The sequence below is a fragment of the Pistacia vera genome, unplaced genomic scaffold (assembly GCF_008641045.1).
Source record: "Pistacia vera cultivar Batoury unplaced genomic scaffold, PisVer_v2 Contig650, whole genome shotgun sequence".
Taxonomy (NCBI): Eukaryota; Viridiplantae; Streptophyta; class Magnoliopsida; order Sapindales; family Anacardiaceae; genus Pistacia; species Pistacia vera.
In genome coordinates, this window is record NW_022196502.1 from 676737 (window position 1) to 695766 (window position 19030).

The 19030-nt window shown below is 35.7% G+C and overlaps 3 protein-coding genes and 1 non-coding gene across 4 annotated transcripts; 3 read left to right on the top strand and 1 right to left on the bottom strand.

The window, feature by feature from the left end:
* The first annotated feature begins 29 nt into the window (after window positions 1–29).
* On the top strand, window positions 30–1587 carry LOC116111799 (non-functional pseudokinase ZED1-like). The gene is made up of 2 exons (XM_031397949.1): window positions 30–169; window positions 251–1587. The coding sequence occupies exon 2, from the start codon at window positions 256–258 to the stop codon at window positions 1285–1287; it is 1032 nt and encodes a 343-aa protein (XP_031253809.1). The 5' UTR covers window positions 30–169; window positions 251–255; the 3' UTR covers window positions 1288–1587.
* Window positions 1588–5049: 3462 nt separating this feature from the next.
* LOC116111823 (non-functional pseudokinase ZED1-like) lies at window positions 5050–13719 on the top strand. Its single transcript, XM_031397972.1, has 7 exons — window positions 5050–5189; window positions 6967–7220; window positions 7320–7596; window positions 8545–8690; window positions 13073–13393; window positions 13442–13530; window positions 13579–13719. Exons 2-7 carry the CDS (start codon window positions 7190–7192, stop codon window positions 13717–13719), a joined length of 1005 nt encoding a protein of 334 aa, XP_031253832.1. The 5' UTR covers window positions 5050–5189; window positions 6967–7189.
* On the bottom strand, window positions 9554–9624 carry TRNAG-CCC. The gene has a single exon. It is a non-coding gene; the product is annotated as a tRNA-Gly (tRNA).
* A 2922-nt stretch (window positions 13720–16641) lies between the features above and the next one.
* Window positions 16642–18149, top strand: LOC116111797 (non-functional pseudokinase ZED1-like). Its single transcript, XM_031397946.1, has 2 exons — window positions 16642–16832; window positions 16937–18149. Exon 2 carries the CDS (start codon window positions 16942–16944, stop codon window positions 18079–18081), a length of 1140 nt encoding a protein of 379 aa, XP_031253806.1. The 5' UTR covers window positions 16642–16832; window positions 16937–16941; the 3' UTR covers window positions 18082–18149.
* Window positions 18150–19030: the final 881 nt, after the last annotated feature.

Below are 19030 nucleotides of genomic sequence, written 5' to 3' on the forward strand. Positions count from 1 at the left end.
TATTGTTGGGTCAACTTTTCTCGTCAATAAATGAACTGATGAATCTAAATTAAACAAATTGATCAGGATATAGTTGAGGAAGAAGATCAGAAGACTCTCTCAAACTCAAGCCTTGCGGGCGTTGTTCTTTATCTTGCCTGATACTTTGAATATTTCATCGATCACGCAGGTACAAATCCAGCTTTTAAATTTTTCAAATGGATTTACTTTTCTTTATTGTTAATGATAATTTTAATTTATGCATTTTTAGGTTAGATGATGAGTTCGTTTTTGAAAGGAAGCAAAAGGCAGCAACAGGAAAGATTTCTCTTGAATGGTAAGATTTTATTAAAAGAGTTGATTGCGTCTTCTAATGGTAAATATAATCCAATTCATAGCTTCACTGATAAAGAGATCAAGATAGCAACAAACAACTATGATCAACAGAATATTATAACAAAGGAGGTCATATATTCATTGTACAAAGGTTTTCTACAAGATCGACCCGTTTCTGTTATGAAGTTTTCAGCTGATTTCTATGATCAAGCCGCATTTGGTATTAATAGCATTGTATTTGCATCGCAAATGGGTCACAAAAATATTTTGAAGTTGATTGGATGTTGTTTAGAGTCTGAAGTTCACATTCTAGTTTTTGAATCTGTGGAGTATGGGACTCTTGCTAATCATATTTATCGCTCATGTGAACCATACTTTGAGCCTTTGTTATTGACACATAGGTTAAAGATTGCTATGGAGTTAGCTAATGCAATTGCATATCTCCATTTCAAGTTCCCTCGACCCATTGTTTTTAGAATGGTCTCTCCAGCTACTATTGTATTCAATGAAAAATATGTTGCCAAATTGTGTGATTTTTCAAACTCCATATCCATGCCAGAAGGTGAAACTCACATAGAGGAATCAAAAGATAGGATTATAGGAATAGGGGGATTTTTTGCACCTGAGCGTTTTACAACAGCGAGATTTAATGAAAAGGTGGATGTCTATAGCTTTGGTGTATTGCTACTTATTCTTTTGACAGGACAGAGAGTAGACTGTCATTCTGGTCCTGAAACTGAAGACGAAGATTTATCTTTCCTGGATCTTGTGAAGAAATACTTTGGAAACAATAGGCTTGATGAGATAGTAGATCCCATAATTGTTGGAGATGGACAATGTCTTGAAGAAAAAGAAAAACTCCAAGCTTTTACAGAGCTTGCCCTCAAATGTGTCTCTGAATCCGCTGAAGATAGGCCAACAATGATTGATGTGGCAAAACAACTCAGACAAATGTATCGCTCTGGCACGTAAATTTATTTATGAAGGGTTAACTGCACCTTCTATGGCTAAAACCATTTCTGGCACGTAAATATATTTATTGTTTATGGATTATCTGTAGTGCAATGTGTTGCTGCAATTTTTGAACTGTATGATGCATTTAATTTTACAATTAAAAACTGGAATATTTGTACTGTTTCAAGAAATAAAATAAAGTAAAATACTTTCAAAATAAGGTTTGCTTCACTGTAGAGCTATTGAGAATAGAGGACACTGTTTTTGTTTTCAGATTTTCATTCTTGATTAGGGTTTCAACACAAATGCAATGTATAATTTTTGGTGTTGTTCTTTCTTTTTTCATGAATATTAGTGAATCTTAGCCTTTACATATATTGTTTCTTTTATCTGTTTTTGTTTTCATTTTTTGTGGTTTAGATGCATACTCGGGTGTGTTTGTTTCAATATTTCTACCCATATTCCAATCATATTCCCCGATATTGTTTGGCACATTATTTGAGAAATATATATATTTTTTAATTATTTTTAGGCCCCTTAAGTTGATTAATTTCATTAAATACCCCCAAAAGTTTAAAAATTAGCAAAAAAACTCCCATCCACCCATACTTGCCAGATTCTGACAACCACGGTGGTAGCCAGAATTGTCACACGCTTACACCACACGGAACTGGCCGGTAATTCACCAATTTGGCCGTCACGATGACTATATCTTTGGTCATCGCTTACGGCCAAAGATGGACTTTTGCAGCCGTCGACGACCACATTTGGCCGTCAACGACCACATGTGGCTGTAATTTGGCCTTTTCTGGCCAGATCCACCAAGCTGTAGATCTGCCAGAAAAGGCTAGATCTACGGCTAGTGGCTGGAAAAGGCCATATCGACACGTTACGACACAAATTCGATCGGTCTATGTCGTAACGTAATTATTCAGCAGATTTCAGCGATGGTGGCGGAATCTGGCATTGCTGGTGTGGGGGTGTTTTTTTCATTACAAACTTTTATTATTGGGGTGTTTAATTAAATTAGCAAACCTAGGGGTTTTTTTTTGAAATTTTGAAATTTTACCTCGTAATCTCCCCTATTTAACTACCCAATATTATTTCCAAATCCTATCAAATAATAAACCAAACGCCCCCTACTATCTTCGTGTTTTTATGCTTCAAAATTGATCTTTGATTAGGTTGAAACTCTGAGAGAGGAAGAGAAAAAAGCACATCTAGCAAATAGAGAAGCAAAGATGGGGAGATTGTGCTTTCCAAAATGTAGATTGGGAAGAATAATGGGTTGCTTCAGATTGTGCTTGGAGGTCTTGTTATAATTGTAAGCCTATCAAGTAGGAGTGGGATAATCCGTTAACCGAAAACCGAACTGTTTATTCAGTTTTGGCAAAAATTTAAACCGAAACCAGACCGTTTTTATGGTATAAATCGAATTCAAACCAAACTGAATATTCGGTTCAGTTATCCGGTTAACCGGTTTTCAAACCGATTTCTATTTCAACCCTAAATTCTACTTTTTTTTACATTTTAGTCATCAAATTAGACATTATTACATACTAGAAACAAAGCTTCTCAAGATCTAAAAAATGATTTTGAAGGCCAAAGTGCAATGCAAATTCAGTAAAACCAACTTTTAAATCAACTTAGAGCAAACAGAAACCAATGAGAGATAAATACATGACCAACTATAGCAATCATCACTGAACTTTACTAAAGCCAACTACATACATGAACCCACTCCAGTTTCAATTTGAAGAAAACGAAGACAGATGTTTGATAAGTGACTTTTATCCACAGATTGGCACAACCATAATGACTATTTGTATAAAAATGAAAAGGAAGAATTGAAGAACTAAGCGCATTTTCAGCTGCAAACCTTGAGAACCAACCACTAGGACCACATTTTCAACTTACCTTGTTCAATCGGTAGTGGATTACTAGATGTTCGTAGAGTGGAGCTGGTCTTGTTGGTCGTGGTGGTCACTAGGTTCTGTCAACGGGTTCATTGATGGGTTGGGTGAATGGGTGTGGGTGGCGTTGCCATGGAGACTCTAGATCTGGAGTTATTATTACTATTTTTTTTTTTTTTCTAAACTCCTTTTCATTACATACCAGGGTTTTCCAACTTAAAACGGTTTTAAAACGATTTTCGGTTAACCAATTTGGGAAACCCTTAAACGAAAACCAAACCGGTTTTCGTTTTCCAATTTTCACAAACCAAACGAACAGTTTGCAAAAAAAAAAAAAAAAAAAAAAGGATTTTCGGTCCAGTTTCAATTCGATTTTCGGATAATTTCTCCCATCCTCCACTACCGAGTCTCTTCAAGTTTTTTTTTTCTTTCTGGTAACTGAGGTATCCAGCCAATTTGCGCACACATCTTTTTTATAGTTATATTAAAAATGTTATGAAAATTTATCTTAAATTATGTATTTGAAATTTCCAATGACAATTCTCACCCAAGTTTGGTGTACTTAGTTTTCCACTCCAAAAAACTTTGAAAAAATAATTTTTACCCATCGTTAAGATCTGTTGTTAACTTTATGAACAAGACAAGGTGAAAAATTCACTAGAAAACAAAAAATCAATTATTTAAAAATTTATCTCTCGTCCTCATCTTCAATATCCCAACTCAAGTCTTCCTCTTCTTAATAGGAGGTAAAAGGAGCAAGTGCAATCAATTAATCAATTCTAAGAATTTATGAACTTAAGATTCAAGGTGTATCAAGCTTTAAATGCTCTCCTCTCTTCAATATCCCAATTCAAGTCTTCCTTTTCTCCTACAACACTCGCCACTTCCACAAGTGATCGGCCTTATTTGGCTCCTAATATAGTCACTTCTTCTCTCAATGTTGCTAAGATCCTCAATCTCATCCCAACCGAGCACCACCATTTTGTTCAAACAAGCTCTCAATTTCCTCATTCATCGTATCCAAACAAACCTAGATTTCCACTTATTATAATCATCTAAATCATCAACTTCCTCATAATACGTTTTTATATCTCTTCGAATCGCACGAACCTGACATCAAAACAACTATAGGTTTGCGTTGCTCACTATTATTATTTTGATTAGTATTATTATCAGATGAATCGGATTCGTGATCAACCACTAGTAATAACATCGTTCCGTGAGAGATGAATATGACCTTCCCTTTCAAACCGTGTTTCCAAACTCATCAATGACGGTACCGCCTGTCCAAATGGATCCTTGGGCCACCTCAGGTTCCTTTCTTAGACTTGTCCAAACTCCTGCAAATCGTGACGGTAGGTTTCAATGATCGATTCCGATTTAACGGTTATGGTTTTGATTAAACCACCAAAACTCCAGCCATTACTAGGTTAGGGTTGTGGAGGAATGTTAGATTTGGGTTTTGTTCATCTGGTAGTAATTTGTTGTTGAAGGATTTGAAGTCGGGTATTGGTTAGGATCGGTATCATCAAACAATGGATTTGAAGAATTCATGATGGAGTAAGGTTTAGGTATGGATTTGGATATGGAGAAGCAAAAAGAATTTTATCCTTGGGAAGCTCACTACACGGATCTAGAGAGAATTCTATTGTTGATTTTTCAGCTTCCATTAATTTACCATCTTGCCCTTCTTCAGTGAAATTAACAGACAATCTTAACATCTTAACAATGGCCGAGAAATTGTTTTTCTCAAAGTTTTTGGTGGGAAAACGATAGAATGCCAAACCTTGGGTGGGAAATTGTTATTCTCTCTAATTAAATGGCCACATAAGACAATGCTATGCCTCCATATATACGGTGCGTTTTGGTCTCATGATGGAGATCAATAACGCAAGATGAGAATTTGAAAGTGAAAACCCTAAAAGCGTTGATCAAATGTGAGTTGCAATTCTACGAGGGCATTTGATAAAGATTCGCAATCAAATACTCAGTTCAAGCTGAATATTCGTGAGTACTTTCTTGCCTTCTTCTTTTTCTTTTCTTTTTTTTCATTTGTATTTGATTTGGCCATGTTTCGTTGTGGCTGCAAAAGACTGCAATTTCAACTAGTCCCAAATTGGAGAAATGCGTCAACCCGTCGACCCATTTGAGTTTCTTTTGCAGATACATCCCTTTTTTCTAAATCTTTCTCATCGGTTAAGTTGTGGCACTTGATAGAGAAAAACAACCAAAACACATTCATTCACAGTGTCTTATTTCATAAACTCATGTGGATTGTCCCCAGAAATTGCTGCTTCTTATCAAAGAAAGTAGCTTTTGAAACCCCAGAAAAGCCAGATTCTGTACTTGGCCTTCTCAGAAAATGGGTTTACCGATGCCCACATATCAAACTAGTTAAAAAAAACCAAATTGCTTGTAGCAGGTTGAGGAAACTCTTTTACCAAGCTTGAGTTTTTCCATTCTGTGGGGATTTCTGTACTGACCTTGCGAATGTACTGTCTCAAACCCTTATTTTTTGGAAGCTTAGAGAAACAAATATCCTAACTAAAATTTCCTCAAGAGTTTGTTTCCAACAATGAAAAAATTGTTAATGTTTGGGGAGATTATTTGCATGATTGCAAAAGAAGTTGTTCCCAATATCTCTGCCTGAAAGGAATTGAGTGCACAATCAGTATTTCAACTTTGGCGACTCAAATCTTTGTGTATTGTGTAGAAGTTCTGAGAAGTTAAGAAGGTGTCAAGAAGGTTATTGACAGGGATTCACTCCTTCAACCAGTGCATTTATCCAGGCACTCACAGTATAGGCCATGACGACAATTCCTGGGAACAAAATGAGGGTTTATAGAGTTGGGTTGTCTGAAAATGAGTTCTGGTTAGCTTTTAGAAGCTGTCCCAGATGTATGATCTGTCTGTGGAGAATATAAATACCAAAATGGACTTTTATGTAAACAAGATGGGTTGGCAACCTTCGGCGGTTGCTAGAACACCTCGGGCTTTAGGTTTTAGTTTGAGAAGAGAATCATCCCAAGATGCAGAGTTTTAAGGTTTTTGTGTTGACGGCCTGTTATGAAAAATTTCAGTGTGTCTTATGTGGATCTGTCTGAAAAGCGCTTCACGAACAATTTTTTGTCCAAGTATCAGGAACAGGTTCCACAACTATTTGATATATAGAGGGAAAATTGATCTTTCAGAACTAGGCATTGGATTTGAGCAAAAAACCTGAGGCAAACCAACTGTAGCTTGTTATTTGTTGATTTTTTTATACATGTGTTTTTTCTTTTTATTGTTGCTTGTTAATGTGAGTGCCTTTGGCCCCGAACTTATTCAGTTCTGAATACTGCTTGGAGCTTCTTGTATCAGTTCTCATTGTTTAATTGGACAAACTGTGAACACACAAGAGGAAGTAATGATTAAATCATGTTATACAAATCTCTAATTGTTGTTTGTCCATGTCAATTCGAAAATAAACATTCCCCTTTTTTGTTTCTCTTGATGGATGTTGCTGTAAGCATTGAAATGACGTATGATCTTGTTTCTTAACCTTTTTAGTTTGTTTTTCAACAGAGTATAATGGAGTAGTACATTTTCTTGAAGTTATAAATTTGACTTTCATGGATTAAAGCCTTAGGTCTTGTTTTTTTCTTAATTTTAGATTAAACCAAAAAATTGTATGTTGAGTTGTTTGGTAGTATGACAGGATTCTGGGATTGGTGGGTTGAATAACCAAAGCCAAATGAATCTTAGTGGGACATTAATAAACTATTTTGTATTTTGTTAATTCAAGGAAAAGCATGAGCCTCCAAATTAGACTTCTCATTTGACAATTATCAAAGCAAAGGAAGCTTCCTGATCTTGGTGATGGAAATTTCAGATTCCTAGTGGGTCAACTTTTCTCGTCAACACATGAACTGATGAATCTAAATTAAATAAATTGATCAAATAGTTGAGGAAGAAGATCAGAAGACTCTCTCAAACTCAAGCCTTGCGGGCGTTGTTCTTTATTTTGCATGATACTTGAATATTTCATCAATCACACAAGTACATATCCAGCTTTTTAATTTTTTTTTTTTTCTGTCTATCCGCAAATGGATTTACTTTTCTTAATGGTTAATGATAATTTAATTTATGCATTTTTAGGGATGAGTTCATATTTGAAAGAAAGCAAAAGGCAGAAAAAGAAAACATTTCTGAGGAATGGAAAAATTTTACTGGAAAAGTTGATTGCGTCTTGTAATGGTAAATATAATCCAATTCTTAGCTTCACTGATAAAAAGATCAAGATGGCAACAAACAATTATGATCAACAGAATAATATAATATTAACCCTTGACTTTTCATTGTATAAAGGTTTTCTACAAGATCGCCTGGTTTCTGTTGCGAAGTTTTCACCTAATGTTCATATAACTAATGAAGGGTAAAATTCTGATTCCTTGCTATCACTACCAAATTTGAACAAAGCAGAAGAAACTTGAAGGCCACCACATTTGGCTTATTTATTAGCCTTGCTTAACTCCGTTGCTAGATAATTACATTGACATATCTAGATCATCTATTCATTCACCATGTTATGCTTAACTCTGTTTCTGCAAAGTACTTTTGCTGTACACACATCCTTGACAAGGCAACATGGTAGCTGACTTCTTAGCAAATTTGGGCTTGAATAGCAATTACTTTATATGGTGGGACTCTCCACTCAAAGGCATCCAAACCCTTTTGCATCAAGATAAATGATACATCCTCAGATGTCATTTACTAAACTAATTTTTCTGTTTCTATTAAATTATGTTTTTAGTGGTTTGCATCCCTTTATTTTTGTCAAATAATTCTTCTATGTTAATCTCGAGGGTAGAGCTCATTCCGGCCCTGTAAACTGTTGTTCTCTTTCTCTTTCTTTTTATAGATTTCCTGTTCCTTTCTTTTCTGTTGCTGCTTTGTAGCCACAATCTTGTTTCCACATGTACAGTTGCCTCCTTATTTGACTTGCATTTGTGCCACTTTAACCATTATTAAAGCAATAAAAACTTCATGCTCTAGATTATGGAAATTTCAATTCTCCAGTGGATCGACTTTTCTTGAGTCAATGAATCAAATTTTGATAATTCATTTAGTAGACAAAAGAATATCTGAAGATTCTGATACTTGAAATAAACATATAAAGAAGTTCTGGTTTTCTTCATTCTGCTTCAGGCCAACATTGCAGGGCTCTCTTTCTGAAGGTTATTGCTTCCCATCTTTTCATATATTTTAGAATAATGAGTTCATATTTGAGAAAAATCAAGTGCCAAGAAAAGACACATACAGAAACATGTTTTTCTAATGAATGGAAAGAATTACTGGAAAACTTTGTTACTCCGATTTGCAGCTTTTCTGCCGAACAACTCAAGAGAGCAACAAACAACTACAACAAAGAGAAAGTTATAGAATTTGATTCATTCAAGATATTGTACAAAGGATTTTTGAGGAACCGCCCAGTTTTTGTTATGCAGTTTTTAACACTTTTGATACAGGGTATGCATACCAATCTTCTCTTAACAATATTGTGTTTGCATCACAAATTAGTTCTCACAAAAAATGTTTTGAAGTTGATTGGATGTTGCTTAGGGACAAGAATTCCCATTCTAGTTTTTAAATATGTTGAGTATGGGAATCTTGAGCAGGTCAAGGCTTTACTATCGATGCAAAGGTTAAAGATTGCTATGAAGATAGCTAATTCAATTGCATGTCTCCATGTTGGACCTTCGATGTCAAAAAAAAATTCCGAACTTGGTCTAATTTTATTAGGAGCAGCAACCATCTTATTGTTTGTGGATTTTCTCTAGTGCATTGTGTTGGTGTAATTTCTGAAGCGTNTGAGAATAATCCGACATGGAAGCATCAGTTTCACTTGATAAAGAGTCCAAGATCTTCATTTGCATATTTCTGAGAGAAACAGCAAAAGCTAAAGCACCATCCATGGCATCTCGAGCACCCGCCAAGGCCTTCAAGAGCTCTTCATTCACCATATAATAAGAGCATATTTGATTAAGAATGCGATCGTGTCTTTCTTGAAACTTCACCATCATTTCTTCGGCTTGGTCCAATGCCTCAGTTACGAGCCTCAAATTCTCCTGGGAAATCTGGTGGCGGTGCCATCTCTTCAAGGATGGCAAACAAAGAAAGAAGGATGAAGAGAAGCCGATTATGGCGAAAATCAAGCGACCATAATCCATGTAGCTTGTGTTGATTGAAGAATGAAGAGCGTAAAAAGAAAGAATGACGTGAATATGGAGAGTTCAGAGATTCTTTGCTTCCATAAAGGGAAAGTTTTAGTCATAGAAAAATTACAACGAAATTGTCATTGGAACAAAAAGAATAAAATAAATAACAAAAGATGCGCATCCGGGGAATCGAACCCCGGTCAGTACCGTGGGAGGGTACTATGATACCACTACACCAGATGCGCATTTGTTTGCCTTTTGGAAAAGCTTCTTATAGTAAATTTTAAATTACATTATAATTTATTGCTCCCATTCAACAAAAATGTTTCTCTATATATATGTTCATCAATTTTGCTTGATCATATTTTGAAAATTCCTGAGCTCTTTCAAACTCAGGTCTTTCTTTTGCTTAAAAATTTAATTTCCACCGTCAGGATAGGCCTTCCACACGGGTACATCTTCACATTAGACAATGATCTTAGTTGACAACATTCGTCTTTCTATATAAAACATATAGAACATTCATTTGTATAAATTATTGTACTATAATTATGATTGTTGCTCCTCTCAACCAGAAAATAGGCCAAGTATGATGGATATGGCAAAGCAACTAAGATAAATGTACAAGTCTAGCTAGCAATCGTTCATGAATCTATACCTTTTATTATGTACCTTGCCTGTTAGCATTTCATGTCTTCATTGCCATGGCAGTAGTTGAAAAACCTTCGAATAAACAAATTGATATATTTTTGGGGCTAGTAGATTTTGTCTGTCCATGCCTTTGTAGAAGCATACTATTCTGTTGGCACTTGAAAGATCAACGGATGGTTGCTTTGTTGATTGGTAAGTACTTGAAATTGTTTAAACAAAAGAAAATTCCTAGTCTTGGTGATTGATTAAAATTTCCCAGTGGGCCAACTATTTTTATGACTTTGAATGCTTTGTGGATTATATAATAATATTACATAGAAAGACTTCCATTAATTCAAGAAGAGACAATAGAGTTTTTAGTTTTGTCGTTTCGGTTTAAGGAGGCAATTGTAAAGAATCCATCTGTAGATAACTTAGATGGTTAAGGTGAATTGGAAATAATGTAGATAAGAACACGGTCTTAGGTTCGATTCTCTATCTGAGTATCTACGATTTAAGTGAGGGTTTTGGTAGTGGGTTACTATGCTGGTCTCTATCGAAGATTAATCGAGGTATATGTAAGCTGATTCGAGCACCTTGGTTAAAAAAAAAAAAAAAAAATGAAAAGGTACTATATTAAAAAAGAAATTGAACATAAAGACAAAATTTAGTTTAATATACAGTGGATAAGCTCCATAATCTAAACATTAGCTGATCCTATACATTGAAAAATGTAATTCATCTGTGGTATTCTGGCAATAAATTCCTATACAATCTCAACATTCCCTTTTAAACAAAGAAAAATTGCCTCGTCTTACATGATAGAAATTTCCCAGTACTATATCAACTTGTTTCATTTGAATAATCAATTCATTCAAGAAACAAGCTTCTGGTTGGTAGAGAGTCCCTTTCGAGGCTTCTTCTTGCTTGTTCTCAGAAAGTTGTGTTCATTTCTTTTATCAGTAGACATGAATCGGTCACCAACCGCAACAAGATTCTCTTTCTTGGTGAAGAAGATATTACATTTCCTAACTAATATAATGCTCCAATGGCCAACTATACGAATGCAAAAAATCGTTTCCGAGTTTTCCTACTTGTGTATATATTGTCACTTTCTCACAGACACTGTACTTTGGTTAAGAACAGGATTTGTCTTTCAGGTCCTGCCTCTGAGGGATTTCATGATCAAGTCAAGGAACCTGGGGGCTGGGAAAAGAGATTTGAGATGATTAATTTGTTGTCTTGGTTCGAGATATGAAAATGGAAAGATGTTAAGCTATAAAAGAACGACCTACTGATGCACAGGAGCTAGGCTCGAAAGTTGGAGGGCTTCTTGTGTGATCATATCTCTAACCAATTCAACCAAGTAAAAATTATCTGAAATCTCTTGAACCCTCTCTCTTACTTGACTTGCTCATGAAATCCCTCTGAGACGAATATATATTTATATACTGTGACATATATCCACATGCTTGGTATTTGTAGAGAATGTTCTTGGTTGATGAGATTTGTATCTAAACTATAATTTACTCAAAAGAAAAGGAGTTCTTGTTTTATTTTTTTATGTTATACATGAGCTATAACAAGATCAGTAGGCGGATCACTTACTTTCTGTGACTGACTTGTTTCAAGTGAAATTCAATTTTGTCCCCATTTACATTTTTTTTTTTTGCTTCACTGCTAAAGAGATCGAGATGACAACAAACAACTATGATCAACAGAAAATTATAGTAGAAGAATCTGGCTATTCATTGTATAAATATTTTTTGCAGGATTGACCATTTTCTGTTTTGAAGTTTCGGTCTAGTTCCTTTTATCCACACCAATGTGGTTTTAGTAGCATTGTATTTGCATCTCAAATGAGTCACAAAGTTATTTTGAAGTTGATTGGATGCTGTTTAGAAACTTATTTTCTTGTTCTAGTATTTGAATGTGTGGAGTATATGCTAATCAAATATTTATGGTTCACGCCAACCACATTTCTAGCCTTTCTTATTGACATATAGGTTAAAGATTGCAATGGAGATAGCTAAGGCAATTGCATATCTCCATCTCGGGTTCACCCGACCCATGTTTGATTTTGAACTCTCCATGTCTATCCCAGAAGGTAAAACTATCTAATATCGTATTCCATGAACAATATGCTACCAAATTGTTTGATTTTGAACTCTCCATGACTATCCCAGAAGGTAAAACTTACATACCTGATGAAGTGACAGGAACATACAGATTTGTTACACCTGAGTATGTTATGACAAGTAAATTCAATGGAAAGTTGGATGGTTATCCACAGTTGCCTCGTTTATTTGTCAATTCCTAGGTTGGTAGTGTGGCCTTAGTGGGTAATGTGTCACCGTCTTGATGTATTAAATTGCAGTATATTCCTTCGAGTGTTAAATCAAACGTTGACAACACTTTTTTTTTTTTTTTAATGAACTATTTTGTACTTTGTATTAGTGGGTCAACTTTTCTCGTCAATAAATGAACTGATGAATCTGAATAGACAGATTGATCAAATAGCTGGGGAAGAAGATCAGAAGATCCTCTCTCAAACTCAAGCCTTGCAGGCGTTGTTCTTTATCTTGCATGACACTTGCATATTTCACCAACCACGCAGGTACATATCCAGCTTTGAAATTTTTCTCTTTCTCTTCCGCAAATGGATTTACATTTCATTTATGCATTTTTAGGTTAGATGATGAGTTCGTTTTTGAAAGGAAGCAAACGGCAGAAACAGGAAAGATTTCTGTTGAATGGTAAAATTTTATTGAAAGAGTTGATTGCGTCTTCTAATGATAAATATAATGCAATTCGCAGCTTCATAGATAAAGAGGTCAAGATAGCACAAACAACTATGATCAACAGAATATTATAAGAAGGGAGGTCCCATATTCATTGTACAAAGTTTTTCTACAAGATCGACTGGTTTCTGTTTTGAAGTTTTCAACTAATTTCTATGATGAAGCCACATGTGGTGTTAATAGCACAAAAATATTTTGAAGTTGATTGGATGTTGTTTATAGTCTCAACTTCCCATTCTAGTTTTTGAATATGTAGAGTAAGAGACTTTTGCTGATCGTATTTATCGTTCATGTGAACCACATTTCAAGCCTTTGTTATTGACACATAGGTTAAAGATTGCTATGAAGATAGCTAATGCTATTGCATATCTCTATTCCGGGTTCCCTCAACCCATTATTTTTAGATCAATCAATCCATTGACTATTGTGTTCACTGAACAATATGTTGCCAAATTGTTTGATTTTTCATACTCCATGTCCATCCCAGAAGGTGAAACTCACGTAGAGGAAATGACAACTTATATTATAGGACCATCGGGATCTTTTGTACGGACTATTTTAGTTCACCGAGATTCAATGAAAAGCTAGACGTGTATAGCTTTTGGTGCATTGCTACTTGAGCTTTTGACAGGACGTAGAATGATTGATACTTTGGAAGTTGAATCTTCTTTGGAGGATCATGTGAAGAATTGCATTGAGCAGAGCAGGTTTACTGAGATGGTGCATCCCATAATTGTCGGTACCGAACTATCTCCAGAAAAAGAATAGCTATTGCTTGCTTTTACAGAGCTTGCCTTAAGTTGTCTTTCTCTTTCGGAAGAAGATAGGCCAACAATGATTGATGTTGCAAAACAACTCAGGCAAATGTACATATTTGCTTGTCAATTAATGCCTAAATTATGCTCGTAATTACAAAATTGTAAATTTTCATGTATTTATGAAGGGTGGAATGCCATTGTCATCGACCTTAACTTTCTTCATAAATTTTGTTCTGGTAATCATCTATTGTCTCTATTTCTATAGTAGTAGTTGCAGCTTTTTAATGAATAACAACTGGTTGTTTGTATAATTAGAGAATGACAAAATTCTGAGTCTCCCGTTTGTTTTATCATCCCAACACTGATTAGACACATTTAAGCCTACTGGTTTATAAGATAGGGTAATCATCTCATTCAACAAGACCTTATTGGGTGAGCAGTCAGACCCACCTCAAATTCTATCATCGTATCAGAGTTAGACCTAGTTGAACTGAGTGTTTGACCAGTGAGTAAGGAGTTAGAGCCAACAATTACCTCTATGAATAGGCATGACCCAACATATGGGCTTGACCGTGAGGGGGAGTTAGAATCCCACATCGACTAAGTACGCTCAAGCCTATTAGTTTATAAGAGAGGGTAATTCTCTCATTCAATAAGGCCTTATTTCGTGAGGAGTCAGGCGTACCTCAAATTTTGTAATGATATCAGAACTAGGCCCAGTTGAGCTGAGTGTTTGATCAACGGGTGAGAAGTTAGAGCTAGCAACTACCTCCATCAACAAGCATAACCCAACATATGGGCTTGATCGTGAGGGAGAGTGTTAGAGTCCCACACTGACTAGGCACGCTCAAGCCTACTGGTTATAAAAAAGGGGTAATCCTCCCATTCAATAAGACCTTATTAGGTGAGGACTCAGACCCACCTCAAACTACTTCAAACTCTATCATGATATTAGAGCTAGGTCTAGTTAAGCTGAGTGTTTTGTCAAATCTAGACCATCTATTCACCATTTTCGTAAGAGTAAACAACATATTACCGCCCGAGGTTTAGCGGAATCCTATGTTGATACCTTTGGTTGCAAACAAAAGAACTTAATAATACAACTAAAACTGAAAATGAAAGGTGGTTTTAGACTTGGGCATTTGGGACCGGTCTCAAAAAATTGGTCCAAATCATCAGTCCTAGGAGGCCTCGTCCCAAACCCAGACTAGGCCCATAGAGGAGGGACCAGTCCCTAGATTGGGCTCTCCTCTTGGGCCCAGGCCCAAACCCCTTTGCATTTTTTCAAAAAAAAGTCCCTTGAAAAATTTTCAAAAACCCCTTGTAAATTTAAATTGACAAAATATTGAAGGTTAAATTGATATTTACAAAATTTACTAATCTCCTGGGGGTGGAAAAAACTTTCCAGGCCCCTAAATATTACATGAACCCCCTACATAATTTTGTTTGGCCTTTTAAATATAGAAAAAGTTAAGGGGTGAAAAATGTTTTCCAAGCCCATAGGACCGGTCCTATGGGCTCAAGACTAGTCCGAGTCTTGAACTTTCTTATGGGCCTAGGACCGGTCGTAGGCCCATGAGTGACTAGTCTCAATCGGACCCAAACTCAGACTCAGACTCGGTTGGGCTGGATTTTAAACTTAAACTTGAAGAAAAGGAAACCTTAGGCTCTGTTTGGTTTATTATTCTGATAGTTTTTAGAATAATCTTTTGAAAAAAGTTAAATTGGACGGGTATTACGATGTAGGATTTGAAAATTAACAAAAATATCCCTTATGTTTGTTTATTTACTAAACACCCCTATAATAAAATATTAAAAGTTAACAAAAACACCACAACCCACCCATTAAATACGGACAGCCAGCCACCACCACCGAAGGGTGGCCGGATTATTTTTACAATTTCTAAAAAAAATATTTGGGAGTGTTTAGTTAAATTAACAAATATAGGAAGTTTAAAAGAAATTGAAAAATATAAAATAATATTTTAAGAATAATGACATTTTACTGTTTAACTTTTTTGAGAATACTAATAATAGTGGCTCCGTTTGGTTAAAGTTTGGGAATACTACTTTTTGTATTCCCAATAAAGTTAAACAGTAAAATTGCAAAAACTCACAATATCATTCAACTTTTTTAAACCCCTTAAATTTGTTAATTTAATTAAATACCTCTAAATATTTTTTTTTAAATTGCAAAAACACCCCAGCAATCCACATTTACTAGATTCCGACCACCACTGCCGAAAGATGGCCGGAATCTGATAGGATGACACACTACCGGCTGAATCTGGCCAGTAGTGGACCGATCCATAGATCTAGCTGGAAAAGGTCAAATCTAAGGCTAAAGATCTGGCCGTTAACCAGTCGGTAACAACGACCAACAAACGGTCGTCGTTGACCATCAATGACGACCGTTTGTTGGCCGTCGTTGACAAGTAAATACGGCCAGATCTGGCTGTCAATGGCCAGATCTAGCCGTAGATCTGGCCGAAAAAGGTTATATCGGCACACGACTGGCAAGATCCAGCCGATCATGAGCCGATATGGCGACTCCGGCCACCCTCCGGTAGTGGTGGCCAGCTGTCCATATTTGAGGGTGGGTTAAAGGTGTTTTTATTAACTTTTAATGTTTTATTATAAGGGTGTTTTGTAAATAAACAAACATAAGAGGTATTTTATTAATTTGAAAATCCTACATCCACTTAATTCAACTTTTTTTTAACTTTTTAACTTGCCGTTAATGTTACGTGTCCTTTTTTGACTCCTCTCGTGCTACAATATCTTGAGCCCACCAAAATGAGTGGTTCTTTTTTTTTTATGGTGTGTTTTGTCATTTTTTCAAACAGATAAATTTTGTATCCCCAGTTATCATATATACCCGAGCTCCTTGAGGCTCGTGAGTTTGGCGAGCTGAGTATGAAGGAGCTCGAACTCGACTCGCCAACTAAGTCAAGCCGAGTCTTTCCGGAGCCGAGCCTTAGTTGCTCACGTTATTTTGACAGCTAGACCCCACTAACACAAGGCTGTTCAAATAAGAACCAGATGAATCTGGTCAAAGCAAAGGAAGCTTCCTGATCTTGGTTGTGGAAATTTCAGATTCCTAGTGGGTCAACTTTTCTCGTCAGTAAATGAACTGATGCATCTAAATTAAACGAATTGATCAAGATAGTTGAGGAAGAAGATCAGAAGACTCTCTCAAACTCAAGCCTTGCGGGCGTTGTTCTTTATCTTGCCTGATACATGAATATTTCATCAATCACGCAGGTAAATTACATATCCAGCTTTTCATTTTTTGTTTTCTGTGTCCATCCGCTAATGGATTTAGTTTTCTTAATTGTTAATGATAATTTTAATTTATGCATTTTTAGGTTAGATGATGAGTTGGTTTTTGAAAGAAAGCAAACAGCAGAAAGAGGAAAGATTTCTGTTGAATGGTAAAACTTTATTGAAAGAGTTGATTGCGTCTTCTAATGGTAAGTATAATCAATATCGTAGCTTCACTGATAAAGAGATCAAGATAGCAACAAACAACTATGATCAACAGAATATTATATTAACACAAGGTTGGTATTCATTGTATAGCGGTTTTCTACAAGATCGACTGGTTTCTGTTTTGAATTTTTCAGATGAGTATACCGAAAATAGTATTAATAGCATCGTATTTGCATCGCAAATGAGACACAAATTTTTTTTGAAGTTGATTGGATGTTGTTTAGAGACTGAAGCTCCCATTCTAGTTTTTGAACATGTGGAGAATGGGACTCTTGCTGATCGTATTTATCGTTCAAGTGAACCGCATTTCGAGCCTTTGTTATTGACACATAGGTTAAAGATTGCTATGGAGATAGCTAATGCAATTGCGTATCTCCATTTTGGGTTCTCTCGACCCATTATTTTTAGATCAATCAAGCCAAACAATATTGTGTTCACTGAACAATATGTTGCCAAATTGTTTGATTTTTCAAACTCCATCGCTATTCCAGAAGGTGAAACTCACGTAGAAGATAGTTCAATGGTAGGAACATATGGATTTATGGCACCTGAGTACGCTATCACACGAAAATGCAATGAAAAGGTGGATGTCTATAGCTTTGGTAGAATTCTACTCGTGGTTTTGACTGGTCTCAAATCACATCAGCTTTCCAGTTGGCCTGCAGAAATTCATTTTGATGGGCCTTTGGAGCGTGATGATTCTCCCAGTTCGACTGCTGAAACTCATTCTGATGGGCCTTTGGAGGGTGATGATTCTCCCATTAGGCCCACTGAATATTGTTTTGATGGGCCTTTGGAGCGTGTTGTGAAAAAATACATTGAGCAAGAGAGTTTTACTGAGGTAGTTGATCCCATAGTTGTTGGTTCTGGACTATCTCCCAAAAAAGAAGAGCAATTGCAAGCATTTGCAGAGCTTGCCTTTAAATGTCTCTCTCCTTCAGGCGAAGACAGGCCAACAATGATTGATGTAGCAAAACAACTTAGGCACATTTATAAATCTACTTGTCAATTAATGTCTTAATTTATGTACTCATTATTACAAATATGTAAATTTTCATGCATTTATGAAGATTGAGAATGCTCTTGCAATAGACCTTTCACATATATATTGTTATTGATAATTATATTGTCTCTATTTCTATACAAGAAGTGTAAACTTTCCAAAGAAAGCTAAGCGTCTTTATAATTACAGAAGGACAAAATCATGATTTTTGACAAAACATAAGAGGCTTAACTTAACATTCCAATCTGTTGTCAAGATATTGTGATTTTTCTTTCGCCCACTATTTGAGGTGAGTTCGAGTCGGCCTATTATTTGAGATAGGCAAGAGATAAATCTATAATATTATTATAGCGTGCCGAGATCTCTGTTTTAAAAATTAGATCGGATCGACCGATTAGTCCGGTCAGACCGGGACCCGACAGCTTCTCCAGTCCGGTTCAGGTCATAGGGGGGTTTTGTAATATTTCAAAATTATGAGGGTTAATTGTAATTTTATAGGGGTGTTTTGAAGATATGTCAAAAGTTTCGGGATAATTAGTAATTTTTTGGGGTATTTTTGAAATAAATAAAAATTTTAAGGACTAATTAACTTTTTAGGGGAATTTTTGTAATATATTAAAATTAAGGGATTAATATATAATTTTTTAAAAATAAAATTGTCGCTGACGTCAATGGTCCAACCGATTGACCCGTGACTCGTGCAGTAAAATGGGTTGTCCTCCGATCTGGGTTTTAAAACAATGGCCGGGATGTTATATACTTAAAAGGCCAGCTTATTGATCAAGCAGACTTAACTTTGTTTTCTAGATAATTATACTGTCAAATCTAGACCATCTATTCACCATTTTATAGTTAAGAAAGAATCCTACTTGCAAATAAAATATAAAAAATCTATTTTTAGATAATTATATATAATATCAAATCTAGACCATCTATTCACCACATGTGGGCCGAACGACTTGTGCAT

Excerpts from the sequence above, each read along its gene's own strand:
- LOC116111799 (XM_031397949.1), top strand. The coding sequence starts at position 256 with ATGATGAGTTCGTTTTTGAAAGGAAGCAAAAGGCAGCAACAGGAAAGA.
- LOC116111823 (XM_031397972.1), top strand. The coding sequence starts at position 7,190 with ATGATACTTGAATATTTCATCAATCACACAA. Across the intron at positions 13,394-13,441 it reads TCACCGAGATTCAATGAAAA|GACGTAGAATGATTGATACT; the intron begins GCTAGACGTGTA and ends AGCTTTTGACAG. Across the intron at positions 13,531-13,578 it reads AGAGCAGGTTTACTGAGATG|CTATTGCTTGCTTTTACAGA; the intron begins GTGCATCCCATA and ends GAAAAAGAATAG.
- LOC116111797 (XM_031397946.1), top strand. The coding sequence starts at position 16,942 with ATGATGAGTTGGTTTTTGAAAGAAAGCAAACAGCAGAAAGAGGAAAGA.